This window comes from Misgurnus anguillicaudatus, chromosome 13, assembly GCF_027580225.2.
Source record: "Misgurnus anguillicaudatus chromosome 13, ASM2758022v2, whole genome shotgun sequence".
NCBI lineage: Eukaryota > Metazoa > Chordata > Actinopteri > Cypriniformes > Cobitidae > Misgurnus > Misgurnus anguillicaudatus.
This window is the reverse complement of record NC_073349.2, coordinates 19,231,680-19,247,746: the sequence shown is the minus strand read 5'-3', so window position 1 is coordinate 19,247,746 and position 16,067 is coordinate 19,231,680. Positions and strand designations below refer to the sequence as shown.

The 16,067-nt window shown below is 36.8% G+C and overlaps 2 protein-coding genes across 2 annotated transcripts; one reads left to right on the top strand and one right to left on the bottom strand.

The window, feature by feature from the left end:
* Positions 1 to 1,063: 1,063 nt before the first annotated feature.
* Positions 1,064 to 6,894, bottom strand: atp6ap1b (ATPase H+ transporting accessory protein 1b). The gene is made up of 10 exons (XM_055187720.2): positions 6,740 to 6,894; positions 6,351 to 6,477; positions 3,970 to 4,044; positions 3,690 to 3,883; positions 3,563 to 3,594; positions 3,390 to 3,475; positions 3,049 to 3,290; positions 2,381 to 2,431; positions 2,034 to 2,256; positions 1,064 to 1,769 (listed from the first exon to the last, which is right to left on the bottom strand). Exons 1-10 carry the CDS (start codon positions 6,868 to 6,870, stop codon positions 1,560 to 1,562), a joined length of 1,371 nt encoding a protein of 456 aa, XP_055043695.2. The 5' UTR covers positions 6,871 to 6,894; the 3' UTR covers positions 1,064 to 1,559.
* Positions 6,895 to 8,039: 1,145 nt separating this feature from the next.
* On the top strand, positions 8,040 to 15,938 carry gdi1 (GDP dissociation inhibitor 1). Its single transcript, XM_073875302.1, has 11 exons — positions 8,040 to 8,460; positions 9,294 to 9,400; positions 9,538 to 9,637; positions 10,875 to 11,009; positions 11,111 to 11,309; positions 11,598 to 11,729; positions 11,827 to 11,926; positions 12,087 to 12,258; positions 12,629 to 12,773; positions 13,809 to 13,863; positions 13,948 to 15,938. Exons 1-11 carry the CDS (start codon positions 8,415 to 8,417, stop codon positions 14,098 to 14,100), a joined length of 1,344 nt encoding a protein of 447 aa, XP_073731403.1. The 5' UTR covers positions 8,040 to 8,414; the 3' UTR covers positions 14,101 to 15,938.
* The last annotated feature ends 129 nt before the right edge of the window (positions 15,939 to 16,067 follow it).

Sequence of the window (16,067 nt, the reverse complement as noted above, 5' to 3'; positions counted from 1 at the left end):
TGTGTATGTGAAGCTTAAAATACTCCACATATAATTTATTATAGCATGTTAAAATTGCAAATTTGTAGGCCTGAGCAAAAGTGTGCCGTTTTTGTGTGTGCCCTTTAAAATGCAAATGAGCTGATGAAATGCAAACAATGATCACAATGATGGTGTTTTTTATAATTGTAACTCAATTGTGCTGTCAAGTATTTTTTCTTTCTCTTTTTCTCTTTGCACTAAATGGCAGTGCTGTGGTTGGATAGTGCAGATAAAAGGGGCGGTATTATTGTAATTCGCCTTGCTACCTACCTCACAAAACAGGCGAAATCTAAATGGCATGATTTTTCACATGCTTGCAGAAAATGGCTTACACAAACCAAGTTACTGGGTTAATCTTTATCACATTTTCTAGGTTGATAGAAGCACTGGGGACCCAATTATAGCATTTAAACATGAAAAGTCAGATTTTCACCCTATGACCCCTTTTAAAACAATTTGGCACCTTATTGTAGTCCTAAACTAATAACATAATATTCAGGGTTCCCACACCTTAGTTAACTTCAAATTCAAGGACTTTTCAGGTCCAATACCCTCAAATTCAAGGACTAAATGCGGGGACACATTTCAAGTGAGAGCAATGTTACATTGTGTTACAGTTAAAGATACATTGTTACAGTTCCCTTTCGAGGGAACTTGTGCTGCGTCTCGTTCCCTTCTCAGGGAACAACAGTTACATACGTAACCCGAGATGTTTCTGTGTGTCAAACACAACTAAAAAGCATTTTGGTATGAATCAACATTTGCATACAGAAGATATAAGCACTTAAAGCGAACAGTTTAGCACGTTTACTTAAAAAGTCAATAATTTTTATGATATTATCCTACACTACACAGGGAATAATATGGATTTTTTTTCCAGACAACTTCTTGCATAAAATAGATTCAAGCACTTTCAACGACATGTATCTATGTATGTATATTTTCAAAAACTTCCCAGGGCCTTGAATTTTTCCCCCCAGATTCACAAACTTTCAAGGACCCGTGAGAACCCTGAAAAATGGTCGTAATAAATAACTTTAGATTCTAATTCCTGATCCATTTATTTCCAAAAACACAGTTTTCCTTTAAACTAGAAAGAGCTTCATTGCATCCATCTGTCGAGTACATTAATATTTAAATATTGGCAAATCTCAAATTTACAAATACACAATTCCAGCAGAGTGTAAACCATTACATTTAAAAGACAATGAGATAAATAATAGTAGTCCTAAAAATTACAGTGCCTGTTGGTTGGCAACAAGTCAAAAATGTATTTTCACTTTTGCTGGTTTGACAGGCACATGCATACATCGTTTTAAAACTAGCCTACTCTATTCCAAACCTTTTGAAGGCACATGCACATGAAAAGCGAGTGAGAAGTGGTACTGGCTTACCACTTTGAACAAGCAACTGAAATAAACATTTACCTTAAAATGCACTTTTAAAACATTCAAATATGTATCCTACATCCATGAAATCTAACAGAACAGGCTGGAATTATTAACATTTATACAAATCAAACAAATTTCTAGCTCAAATCATTCAGACAGAGGCACTGAAATAGCTGGGCCTTTTGGATCATCAAAGCGGTCCATGGTGCGAAGCTGCATGATCATGTGCAGGCCGTAGGTGAGGATCAGAACCATAAGCAGAGAGGTAAGTAGACCCATCCAAATCCCCGGAGTAAAGAAACCTGCACAATCACTAGCATATGAGAAATCCCCACCCGTAACACCGAAACCTTGAATCTGTTGAAAAAAATGACATCAGATTCATTTAATTGCTATTACAGGATTTTTTTATGTTATTCACTCTACTGATGTGAAGTTCGTATCATAAAACTTGTCAGGGCAATAAATAAGTTCTGTTTAACATTAGCTTTTTAATGTTACTCCTTTAATGTGGGAGTGGTTATCTGTTGTCTTCAATAGTGAACAAGTGACTTAAAATTCTCTGAATGACAGGAAAATGCATTAATCGATATGCACTAAAACATTTTTTGTGTGCAATACCTGAAAATCAGTAAAAGACAGCATCCACTTATTGCTTTCAGTAGGAACCAGCAGGGGGCTCTCAGTGCTGCTTATGGTCTGGCAATGGAAGGAATATTCAGCAGGAGAATAGATACCGCTACCATTAAAGACCTCTTTCTTGTCATCAAAATCTAGCACCACCTGCTCCAAGATGCTCCACTTACGAGCAGACACAGGAAAAAAGATGTTGCGCATGGAAAAGCTGGAAGTTTGGAGAGGCATTAAAGATCAAGTTAATTTTCAGTGACGATCTTATTCTTCAAATGCACAAAGCATGTGTATCACTAAAAGTGAACCAAATGTGTGTTAAAATACAATATACTTACTTCATGCTGAGTTTTTGAAACCCAGAAACATTTTTGTAATTTAGGACGAGACTGAAAAATAAGGATAATGCATTTTAAGTGATGCTTTTAATTAAATGAAAAATTATATAAAGTATAAGAAAATGCAAAACCCAGTGCATCCGACATGTTTTTTTGTAAATTAGCATTTTTTATCAAACTCTAATTGGATTTTATCAGCAAATCGGTATTTCCAAATTATTTGTGGCTGGGATTAAGCTGTTTTGAAGAGAAAGTATCTGATGGATTTATCATTAAAGGAACAGTATGTAGGATTGTGGCCAAAACTGGTATTGCAATCACAAAACTTGTGGCTAAAACCGGTACTGCAATCACACAACTGGTGGCCAATACACAAAATGACAACATAAACACCAGTTGAGGGCTGCAACTCCACTTTTTAAATGACAATATCCTGGCCAGACCACTGTTGTCATTGATATAAGTATTTGAAATGAAAATGATTTCTTAATGTCTAGTGACATATCAGGGCCATTTTATAATTAATTGATATAAATTTCTTACATACTGTTCCTTTAACTCATTTTTGACAAAGGTTGCATTTAGCATCTTTGCATCTGAGCTCCTCATATATTCCACGTATTAACCAATAATTTTGAATGAGATGTCCTTGCTTGCTCTATTCTGACCTTGAATGGGTGTCATTGCATACCGAACCAGACAAGTCGACAGAACCACCAAAGGTCTGTGGGCCCAGATCAATCCAATCCCCTGTGTTCTTAATTTTGAGGATGTCGGCCCAAAGCAGGATACATGGCTTTCCCTCTGTGTTGTTGAATATAACTGGAGGTTTCACAGATGGCGGTGGCGGTGCCTGAAGTAAAGATCGTCCCACAGAACTTTCTGCCATTACTGGGGTCTCCTGAATGACCTACAGAAGATGAACGTAAATAAGCAGGACATGTAAACTGCTTTTTAGGGAGAACCGACTCTGTGAAGTACATACTACTTTGGCATTATGATGACTTACCGTTGAGGGCTTCAACCCGGTGTATACAGCCGTGTAAGGTACGCCACGAGATTTAAACATGGTGAGGACCTCTCCTATGATTTTATCTAACAAGCATAGAAAGATTAAACGATAAACGAATACAAATCTGATTCAAAAGACTCAGAATATTGATTAAAAACAATAAAACTCACCATTTTTGAGGAGCAAATCCTTTGAGTGAACACTGAAGTTGGAAATATTGCAAAACAGATCAAAGGGAAGTTAACTTCCTGTTCAATGATTAATTTAAAAGCATGCAGACCTTTAACACTATCTTACCCAGTATTGTATGGAAGGTGGAGAGCCAGAAGTGAAGGTTGTGATGGGTTTAGCTGGATTTCCTCCAGAGTGCTCGGGTTGATGTGGACCACCGGGATGCTCAGCTCCCGCTCAAAGAGTTCTGCTACTGAATCTGATGTTGACCATTCAAGAGAAGGCAACACCAGGGGATTGGATGATGCATGAAGTGCTGCCTTTTAAGGAAATTTTTTTTAAATTGTGTTTATAATCCACATATACAGTACTGTGCAAAAATCGTCAGCCACCATGCCAGACTCACCTCTATGTTAAAAAAGGCACTATCTTGCTTGTTCCCAAACACACCACCATTAACGGTGAAGTCATCTATGCTAAGCTATAAAGAGGGGGAAAGAATACACAGGAATTTTATTTGTTAGATTGAATAAATGTATTTAGATTTTTGTCATATATGCATGATTAATTTTAAGAATTTGTCCAATAAACATGATTTTCAGGGGGTTTATTGTTTAAAGGAAAACACCACAGTTTTTCAATATTTTACTATGTTCTTACCTCAACTTAGACAAATTAATACATATCTATCTTTTTTTAATGAGTACACTTAATCTTTGTACAGCGTGTCGTGAATGTGTTAGCATTTAGCCTAGCCCCATTCATTCCTTAGGATTCAAACAGGGATAAATTTAGAAGAAGCCACCAAACAAGTCCATGTTTTCCCTATTTAGAGGACAAGTTCAGTATTTTACACTTAAAGCCCTGTTTTCAGATTGTTTATGATGAAATAGAACGGTTTTGACTGAAATTTCGACATATGCGGCTGCCCCGAGAATTTTCGGGTGTTTGTTGTTTCACTTCCCACCTCTACAATGGGTATATAGGTGCACTGGAACAATGCTTCCTAAAATGCATTAAACTTTCGTTTACAAAGACGTGAAACTCACCGAGTGGTCAGGGGTGTTCACTGATATGCTCACACAAAAATCGCTGCAAAATACGGATTCCAACAGGTTTTATCGTAGTTTTTGCCAACTCCATTGACTTGCATTAGATGTGCGGTTGCATTAGATTACTCCGCGCCCGGAACTTTGTTTGTATTCTTGCAATTGGCAAAGGCGGATTATCGCCACCAACTGGGCTGGAGTGTCTATTATTTAAGCTCTCAACGGAAGAATATACGGGTGTGAGGCGTTTGTAAAAATAGATCCACAAGTTTACAACGAATGATAAAACACCTGTTGGAAGGCGTCTTTTGCGGCGATTTTTGTGTGAGCATATCAGTGAACACCCCTGACCATCCCGAAAATTCTCGGAGCAGCCGCATATGTCGAAATTTCAGTCAAAACCGTTCTATTTCATCATACACAATCTGAAAACGGGGCCTTAAGTGTAAAATACCGAACTTGTCCTTTAAAGACTGTTACATGAGTAGTTACACGAGTAAGTATGGTGGCACAAAATAAAACGTGGCGATATTTTAAGCGGAAAAAATGAGAACTATATTGTATGGCGGAAGAGCACTAAGTTTACAGCACTTCAACCTCAGGTGTAGTAATATTGACGGAAGTTTGAGCAAAAACGGAGAGTAGTGAGGAATGATGATGTTACTGCGCGCCGATGTCGAAGCGCTGCAAACTCATTTTTATCCGCTTAAAAAAAAATGGCCACGTTTTATTTTGTGCCACCATACTTACTCGTGTAACTACTCATGTAAGAGTCTTTAAATAGGGAAAACATGGAAGTGTTTGGTGGCTTCTAAATTCATCCCTGTTTGGAGGCATAGGAATGAATGGGGCTAGGCTAATTGCTAACACATTCGTGATGCGCTGTACAAAGATTAAGTGCACGCATTGATAAAAGATAGGTATGTATTAATTCGTCTAAGTTGAGGTAAAAACATAGTAAAATATTGGTGCATTCAATCTATATTTAATTTCTCTGTATGTTTGTTCTCTGGGTTCAAACCAATAACCTTTGCGTTGCTATCTTCTTAATACATATTACATATTAGTTTTACCCTCAACAATCACCTCTAAGGCAATAAACTACAAATATCTGGCAACTGTGGGTAACTACACAGAATCCCATAACTTGACATTTCTGTCCCTCATATCTCTAGTTTGTTCTTTTGCAACAAAACAAAAATATTGGCATTATTTCAGTCAGTGGCGGCTGGTGACTGCTCTTCCGAGGGGCGCAAATTCAAAATGTGTGTTAGAAGTGTTATGTGAACCATGTGCATCACGCGTCATAAACCCTTTAGACACATCTGCAGCAGGCACTTATTTTGACAAAACACGTGATGCACATAGGTTCACTCGACACGCCGAACACATATTTTGAAATGACGAACCACACACGATGGGCTACATACATGACAAACTTTGCATTGTGCACCCTTGAAAAAAAGAAGTCACCAGCCGCCACTGATTTTTGTACATAGATGATTGCAATTGCGCAGGGGTGATGAAATACTGGTATGTCCAGGGAAAATTAATGGGGAAGTAAGATTGTGGATCAGTGTCACACTATACTGACAAATCCTGGAACAATGAGGGTAAAAATACCAATGTCTGAGGGGAAGCTGCTGTACTAATAACCCAAGTGGGTCAACACAGTACTGATACTGCATGTATTAAACTGTATGATGCATTTATACTTCAATATACTAATGCTTCTCACCTTATCCTGTAGAAAGAGTAAAACATTGTGTGGGGCAGTGGTCAAGGCAGATTTTAAATAAGACACTAAATGCTCAATAGACACTGCATGGCCAGCTGGTGGCTGGGTCAGATGTAGTAAACTGTACCTGTCAATCAAAAAGTCAATTTGGCATACATTAAACACACAGTCAGATTGCAAAGATCATATGGACTTGAACTATGTATTAAAGAACTATGCACGACTTTTACCAAACTAGTATCTATTTCTGAAGGAATTTCCAAGGCTAAGAAATGTAACAAGTAAGCTTTAGATAATTTAGATGCGTGAACACAATGTTTGTTGAATCAATGAAGGGTATATAGACGTGTATTTAAAATGACGCGAAAACTTAATTTAAAAGACTGTACCCCTCACTGGTCCACATGAGCAGTGGCACTTGAGCATTACAGCTGTGAAATGAGATTATAAATAATAAAACTGAAGCGAAGGCCATTGCTGACATACTCCTACACCGCATTTCGATACCAACTTCCGTCATCCTGCTTTAAAGAGTCACGTGAATAGCAGCGCGTCGATGATCATGTGAGGTTTTTTTATCATGTGATTCCCTGCTGACTCCATGGCCGTTCTCAAACGGAAGGTTGCATCCTCCAGAGGGCGCATTGGCAAACAGTTTTATTTCTGAATATTTACTAATTATAAAGTTGACTATTATTCTTAGTTAATCGTAAATTGTTGTAATATGCTTATGAACTTATTACTCGGTTAACTGAAATAAACCAGGGTTAATTACGTATGCAGCCTGCATGTGTGACCTCCGGAGGATGCAGCCTTCCGACTGTGAAACGCCTAGTGCACGCAGCGCTACGCAGCCAAAGTACCGCGAGAGCGAATCGATGTGACGTCAAATGTCGATCGATATGCGCAGTTTGGACAGTTTTTGTTCGTAAACATCTATCTGAGTAGGGAGCGTCACAGAAACGTGTATCAAACGTTTAAATAAACTACGTTTGAGTTGTTTTTGCTTTCTAAATAAAGGTGCGGAAGGGTCGTTTTTAAACAAGGAAAATGATATAGCTTTTCGTTGGCAGTTGGCACTATAAAGAATATCAGAATTTGAAGTCTAATAGAATATAAATTCATCCGAGGATGAATTAATGAAAAGTGGTACACTTTGGAAATTCACAGCCTCTTGTCTGTTTATTCCTGCTTTTTTCTTTTATTTTTTATGCATTATATATGATATCAGATTGCACCAGGGCTTCATAAAAACCTTTGGGATTTGTAGTAATAATGTGCCACTCCATATCTTTTTCTATGCAGAATTAACGTTTTTCTCTAAACATTTGGAGTGCTTTGGTTTAACCCTATAAGCCTACTTTCTTAAACCTAAATATATTTATATGATGCCTCTGTCATCAGTGTAATTTATAAAACTTCTAACCATAAAAATATAATATAACATACTCTTAGAATATAACAATGACTGTATTTTCTTTGATAAACCCAAGGAAAAGACCTTATATTGATTATTACCACTTGAATACGCATATATGAGAAGCTTAGGCAATGTTGTCGGCGGAGGAATATCGGCTACTGTGACAGCGCCTAGTTTCATTTAGCTCTGGTTTTGGGAAGTGAAAGTACCATCAGACGATCCCAAATTAAATGAATTAGACTAGCTGGGCTCTAAATATTCACTGCAATTTTTATAAACTGTATTTATGTCTGATTTATAATTCATTGCTAACATTCTTATGTGGCTAATGTCAACATCCATTTGTGTTTTGTGAGGGGGACTATATTCTTTCGCGAACGTATCAACGCCGCTGGAGCAAGTGGTACGGTGGTCAGGGCCATCTTTGGTTCTTCTCGCCGGGCGGACCGACCTCAGTCAGTGATCAATTGAGATACTTATCAAATTAATCCAGCGATAGCTGTTCGCAATAACGTCGTTTTATTTCACCGAGACAACAAATTGTTTAAAGACTCCGCATTTATATTTTGCTGCATCAACGCCGTTTTGGAGATTTTTTTGCAGAGGAAATTTGACTGAAGACGGGAGATCCACTGTAATACAACATGGATGAGGAATATGATGTTATCGTATTGGGCACTGGACTCACAGTAAGTATGGCGTTAAAGTCATTGATGATGTGCATAGCAACCGATCTCTGACAGAGATGAACGAGATGGATGCTCGAATGCTTATCGTGCTCTCATAAATCAGACTGTACAAACAGATGCGTTAGATGAACCCGAGGGCCTATTGCTGACGCATCCTCTGGACCAGTCCTGTATGTGTGTGTAGTGAGCCAGCGTTTCTCGCAATTTCTGCCCGTGTACTAAAGCAATTCATCCCAAATGCATATTTTGTGATCTGCTTGCATTTTTAAAGCCATTGAGAGTGCATCGTTGTACTGACATGAAAGCGGTTATTAAAAAATAATGACTGATTCCAGTGTCTAAGGAGTGGCATCAGGTATCCCATTTGCTCATGCGTCGTAATATGGAAAGTCTCGGTCTCAGCTGTTTATTGCAGATATTTATGCTCTTTGTACAATACAATAAGGATGTATTTTGTTCAGCTGAACTGATGTTAGTTCATACTTTGCCTTTTATTTAAATTTAGTCCATTGTGGGCTGGGTTTAGTGAGCAACAGCTTTATTGCTTCGGTCTTTATTGTCATGTCATTATTTCTAGACGGTCCGTTTGAACAAACCTGGGAATTTGACGTTGGATAAAACCATGCAAAATAACATAATCACTAAAACAAATAATAAACATGCAAAATGGTTTCTTTAAGGCTTTTTCCTTTATGGAGGATAGTGCAGCTGATCCGGGCTGCGGATGGGTGGGGTGTCTCGCATCCCAGTGTTCAACGCGGAAGTCATAGACATGCTAACAGATGAATAAAGAAATACATCAAAATATTTCAATCAAATGTTTTATTTGAACAGAATGCATACTTTCTGGGATCATGTCCGTGAACGGGAAGAAAGTTCTGCATATGGACAGAAATCCTTATTATGGAGGTGAAAGTTCCTCCATCACACCGTTGGAGGAGGTGAGGGCTCACTTCCACTACTCTGTCATCATGTTTACATAGCACACTTTTTGTAAATGTTTTCTACAAATTTACCATTTTTATAAGTCCTATACAGGAAGTTTTTTATTTCACATTTTATGGCTTTTTTCTTTCAGCTCTATAAGAGATTTGGGATTTCAGACAGCCCACCAGAGTCAATGGGACGGGGAAGAGACTGGAATGTTGACCTTATTCCTAAATTCCTAATGGCCAATGGTAAAAATAATAAAAATATAATAACAATAAAATGTATTAAATATATATTTGTCCTTATTACCAGTGTTGTGGGTAACGCATTACAAGTAACATGCATTACGTAACAATATTACTTTTCTGTAGTAACGAGTAAAGTAACGCATTACTTTATAAATGTACACATTAATATTTGAGTTACTTTTTTAAAAAAAGTAATGCAAGTTACTCAGTTTAATTAATTAGAATAAAAAAAACATACTAAATTAAATTGAATGTAGTCACGTATAATAACGCACTTTATGCGTGCGCGCCTGAGCAGGAACAGTTTAAGTCAGAAACGGAGCTTGAAATCTTTCCGATAGAAATATGCAATTTCTGAATAAAGAATGAAGTCATAAAAACACCTGCAAGGCCTGAAAGAGATCAAACCTCAGCCAAGTAAGAAAAAGTACCGCATAAGTAACTTAAAAGTAATGCAAGTATTACTTTCCATAAAAAGTAACTTTTTGAGAGAGTAACATAATATTGTAATGCATTACTTTTTAAAGTAACTTTCCCGAACACTGCTTATTACAAATATTTGACACATAATAAATGTATTTTAGAAAAAAAATCTAGGGCTGTCAAAAGATTAATCGCGATTAAACGCATACAAAATAAAGGTTTGTTTTTGCATAATATATGTGTGTGCACTGTATGTAATTATCTTGTATACATAAATACATACACATGCATGTATATACTTAAGAAACAATTATATATATATTTATTTATTTATTTATTTATAAAAAAATTCTTAAATTTATACTTGTATGTGTGTATTTACATATACATAATAATTACACACAGTAAACACACAAATATATAACACCAACACAAACTTTTATTTTGTATGCAGTTAATCGCGATTAATCTTTTGACAGCCCTATTAAAATCATGTACACTTACATAAGATGAAGTGGGTTGCCTGATAAATGACTAACCTTATATCAGTTACCCACCTATCGTTGTACACTTTATGTCCGAATGCATATCAATAACAAAAATGTGCATCAGTATAAATCCAAGATGACGGCTGTATCAGCCAGTGCATTGTACATAGAAATACTGACAGCGTGTTGCAGTATTGCATGTTTTTTGAAACATGTTTCGAGATTTGGGAAGGGAACAAGCAATAAAAAAAATAGTAGTTTTGTATAGCATGCCCCATAATGGTGCAGATTCACCATCATTTTATCATTGTTATTTTTTTCCTAAGGCCAATTAGTGAAGATGCTTCTATACACTGAAGTGACGAGATATCTAGACTTCAAAGTGGTTGAGGGAAGCTTTGTGTACAAAGGCGGAAAAATCTACAAAGTGCCCTCAACTGAGACAGAGGCTCTAGCATCAAGTAAGTAAAAGCATTTTATTAATGTTTAGTATTCTACACGCATACAAAATGTATAATTGATCAAATGAAAATACATGGTGTTGTCATCTTGTGTTGTTTAGATCTAATGGGAATGTTTGAGAAAAGACGTTTCCGGAAGTTCCTAGTTTTCGTAGCCAACTTTGACGAGAATGACCCCAAGACGTTCGAGGGTGTTGATCCCAAACAAACAACGATGGGAGAAGTGTACAAGAAGTTTGACCTGGGACAGGATGTCGTAGATTTTACAGGACATGCCCTGGCCCTCTACAGGACAGATGAGTAAGTGTCACTCATGTTATATAACCTGAGAGGGGTGGATTCACTGAACTGTAGCACCAATTTTGCATACAGTCGGAGTGCAGAAACCTGCTTTTTACTTACAAACCACCCACAATCCAATACATAGATTCTGGCATGGTATGACACCTTAATATTTCATTGTACGTATTTCTTAGTAAATGACTAATTTTACAGGTAATGGTATAAACCCTTGATTCTTTTATATTGATTATAAATGTATTTTACCATTACATTGGTATATTTGACATGTTTTTTCATTCTTTCCAGTTACCTTGAGCAGCCGTGTCTGGAGACCATCAATCGGATCAAACTCTACAGTGAATCTCTGGCTCGCTACGGGAAGAGCCCTTACCTCTACCCATTGTACGGATTGGGAGAGCTGCCCCAGGGATTTGCTAGGTCAGTCATTTAATGTCAATATTTGTTTTTCTACCACATTAAGAAGGAATTATGTATTAAGTGTAATTGTGAGGCTTTCTCCTTTGTAAATGTTCAGGTTAAGTGCAATTTATGGTGGAACCTACATGTTGAACAAACCAGTGGATGAGATTGTTATTGAGGATGGCCACGTGGTGGGGGTGAAATCTGAAGGAGAGGTAAACTCTTCAGACAAGGATTTGTACATGTATTAATAAATTCTGGCAAAATTTGTATTAAAATTTGGTTTACATGCAGTTTGGTTTTTAAATCTCGACAATGCATTGTGACAGTGTCATCTGTGGGTTTATAAATAAGATTTACTGATTTTTATAATAGATTGCACGCTGCAAACAGCTCATCTGTGACCCCAGCTACATCCCGGAACGTGTGCACAAAGTAGGCCAGGTGATCCGGGTCATCTGCATCCTCAACCATCCCATAAAAAACACTAATGATGCTAACTCCTGCCAGATCATCATCCCTCAGAACCAGGTGAACCGCAAATCAGGTTAGTAACGAACACATTTTACTTTTTTTAATATATAAAAAAATAAAACAGCCGAATACATTTAAAAAAGTTGGACTGGGAATACCTTCAGGAGTGACAAACTTTATATATGTATTTGTACTACGTGAATGCATGCATTCGCATACCTCTGTGTCACTTTTCCTGTGTAATTCCTGAGTTTGATTTTTAGGAGCACACAGCAAATGCAAAGCAAGCTGGTTTAGATAAGAGTGTCTCCTAAAATTAATTTAGATGCATGTGCATTGGCACCACTAGAGGGTGCTACTTCCATTTCATGCAGTTGAGTTGAGCTGCATGGTGCAAATTGCTATGATTTCAAACTAGTTAATGTGTATTTGTTTGCACATAGATATCTACGTGTGCATGATCTCCTACGCTCATAACGTGGCGGCTCAGGGGAAATACATTGCCATTGCAAGCACTACTGTGGAAACCTCGGATCCTGAAGCGGAAATCGAACCTGCTCTGGAACTTCTTGAGCCTATTGACCAAAAGTCAGTTTTCAAAACGTTTTCTTTGCCTTTTCATGCTAAGTGAAGAATATTATTATGTCTGCTATACTGAGGATATCTGTTGGACCAGATAATAATGAAAAAACAACTTATAGTATGGGAATTTGTGTAATATTTATACTAGGCACCTCATGAAGTTTGTTGAGAGAATGTAGTAAAGTAGAGGTAAAATATAAGATAATATAGACTGGTTTAAAAAAAATTTTTATTTAAAACTTTACTATTGTTGTGTAACATCCAAAATAATGACAATAATCGGCAAACGTGTCTAAATCTTCAAAATTGGATATTTGGCATTTAAAGGGACACTCCACTTTTTTTGAAAAATATGCTCATTTTCCAGTTCCCTTAGAGTTAAACATTTGATTTATATTGTTTTGGAATCCATTCAGCTGATCTCCGGGTCTGGCGGTACCACTTTTAGCATAGCTTAGCATAATCCATTGAATCTGATTAGACCATTAGCATCGCGCTAAAAAATAACCAAAGAGTTTTGTATAATCAAGGACTTTGCTGCTGTAACATGCAGCAGCAGGCATAGTGATATTACGCACTACCCGAAAATAGACCCCTTGGTTACTTTCAATAGCAGGGGACTATTTCTAGGCGCTGCGTAATATCACTACGCCTGTGTCCTTGATTATTACACCAGAATGAGAGTATAGTTCCTAGCCATATCTTCCTAGATAATTGCAACTTTTGATTTTCCGTTGGTCTTGGTACGCAGTGTGATTACAGAAGAGTCAAGTTTTGAATGGACAGAGTATTGAAACTCTTTGGGTTTTTTTTTTAGCGGGATGCTAATGGTCTAATCAGAGTCAATGGATTATGCTAAGCTATGCTAAAAGTGCTACTGCCAGACCCGGAGATCAGCTGAATGGATTCAAAAACTGTAAAAATCAAATGTTTAACTCTAGGGGAGTTGGAAAATTAGCATATTTTAAAAAAAGTGGAGTGTCCCTTTAAGTAATGTTATACTATTTTTAAAAAGAGTTTTGTTTTTTATTATTTTGTCAGGTTTGTGGCCATAAGTGATTTGTATGAACCTATCGATGATGGTACAGAGAGTCAGGTGAGCTTCATTTACAGCAATTATTTTCAAGCATCATTCGGTCATGCTAAAAGCTTTGAAAACCATTCGATGTTGCTTTCACAGATATTCGCATCACGGTCTTACGATGCCACCACCCACTTCGAGACAACCTGTAACAACATCAAAGACATCTACAAGCGCATGACAGGAAGTGACTTCGACTTTGAGAACATGAAACGTAAACAAAACGACGTCTTCGGGGAAGACGAACAGTAAAGAATGATCCCAAGGAGCTGAAGGGGAGATAGGTCTCGCTGAATTTGATTTACATGGGCTGGGTTTGGAGAAAATGATAGAAATTATAACAATGTTGTAAATCTCTTTCAACTCTCCTGGTCTTTCCCAAAATGCTCTTTGTCTCCGCCCCGCCCCTGTGTTTCTGTTCAGATTCACACCGTTCAGCACACAGACACAATGCTCTATAGCGCACATTCCATAACTCACCTATCTGCACTACAAAGTGGGCTCATATCGCCATGCTATTTTAGATTCGTACGAACGCAGTATGCATCGTTTAGCGCAAACATCCTGTTGAAGTGAAACACGTGTCTTTTTGTTCGGAATTCTGTCCTTGACTGAAGCCCACACATGTGAAAAACTGTGAATATTGACGGAAAGAAAAAATGATTTCGCTTCTGCTTTAGTAAAACATACTTGAGCTTATTAAGATGTTTGGTAGGGATAAAGCTCAGACTGTTCAGCATTCCTAGTCACATACAGCAGCTTTTCTTTACTTAGGAAAGTGACACAAATATGAAGTCATTAAACACTAACAACAATTTGACACTCGGCAAAAGATGTTTTATGATATTAATAATATTTAAACAGACAAATTGAAGATTCATCAATGTTCTGTATGGAATTGACAGTCCCGTATGTGTGCATCATTTCAGTAGATCTAACTACCACTCACTGCTCTTTATAGTTATTTATTTCTCTATTTTATTGGTGGATATTTTTTGGATTTCAATTCAATTGAATGAGGTGTATAATATGCAGTATAGAAGTGAATTGTAAGCCATTAACTTGTAACTAACATTATGGTCTTTGTGATAACTTGAAAACCACACACTTCCTTATGAGCTTGTGCTACATTCTTCTTTCTTCTGTAAACAAGTTCCTAGTTTGTTTTGAATGATGAAAATGATCGCAAAAGTTGCTTGAAAAGAGCGTGGAAGTGATTTTCATTCCCATGGAGGCAAACGTTTCTGAAAATGTGAATTATCTTAGTAAGTATCTGGTCCTTTGGTATTCTGGCTTTTGTATGCTTTGCTGTTCTTATGAGAACACTTAACACATAACTTTATTATTTGTTATTAACACAACACCTGTGAACTTTAAATAACTTTTTGTGCCATGCAACAAAAACCCACATCCTTTTCAGTGCATTTACACTTGGCTGTTAAAAACCACGACACAAACTTTTAAAGTATTGACCTCAGATTAGTCATTTTCACCATCACTGATAACTACTGTATATGATGTCTTAATCATGCTTACTTCTGTTTTCTATTTCCATGAATAGTTAGAGGACAGTGGTGTAATGGACCTGATCATGTTGCTGTACTGCTTTTAATGTAAAATATACACGCATCGCATTGTTTTCCATATTCAGAAAAGGCCTGTGACAGTAGTTTTTCCTCTTTTTATTTTTTGAACGGAAAACAAATAGGAGACCATAACATTCCATTCTTGATTATCATTGGGCCAAAGTCACGTATGGCCTTATAGATTGAAATACAGACCTTCAACTTTCTTTGTGCACAAAATTAGCGAATTAACGATAACTGGAATCCAATAGAATGAAGCATTGTTTGGAGTATCTTTTGCACCTCTCCAGCATATTATGTTTGGATTAACTGTTTACTGTTCTTTTGTACTGTATTTATTTTGGTTTTGTCTTTCATTTTCATTGTTAAAATGATAACTAAACATTTCAAGAAAAAAAACAAAAACTGACACAAACTCGACGACTTTCAGTTGTGAATTTCATCTCGTGTTTGAGCAGTCTTGTGCAACAAAAATAAATATGAATAAAATGAAACGCAATCTTTTCTTGGTTTAAAATTATTATTGGAAAAAATGGGGGGGGGGGCAATATGAATTACTAATGTACAGTATTTTATAATCAATACATATCTTTAGTTAAAAAAATTCTGTTGTATTATTTTAAATATATTAAA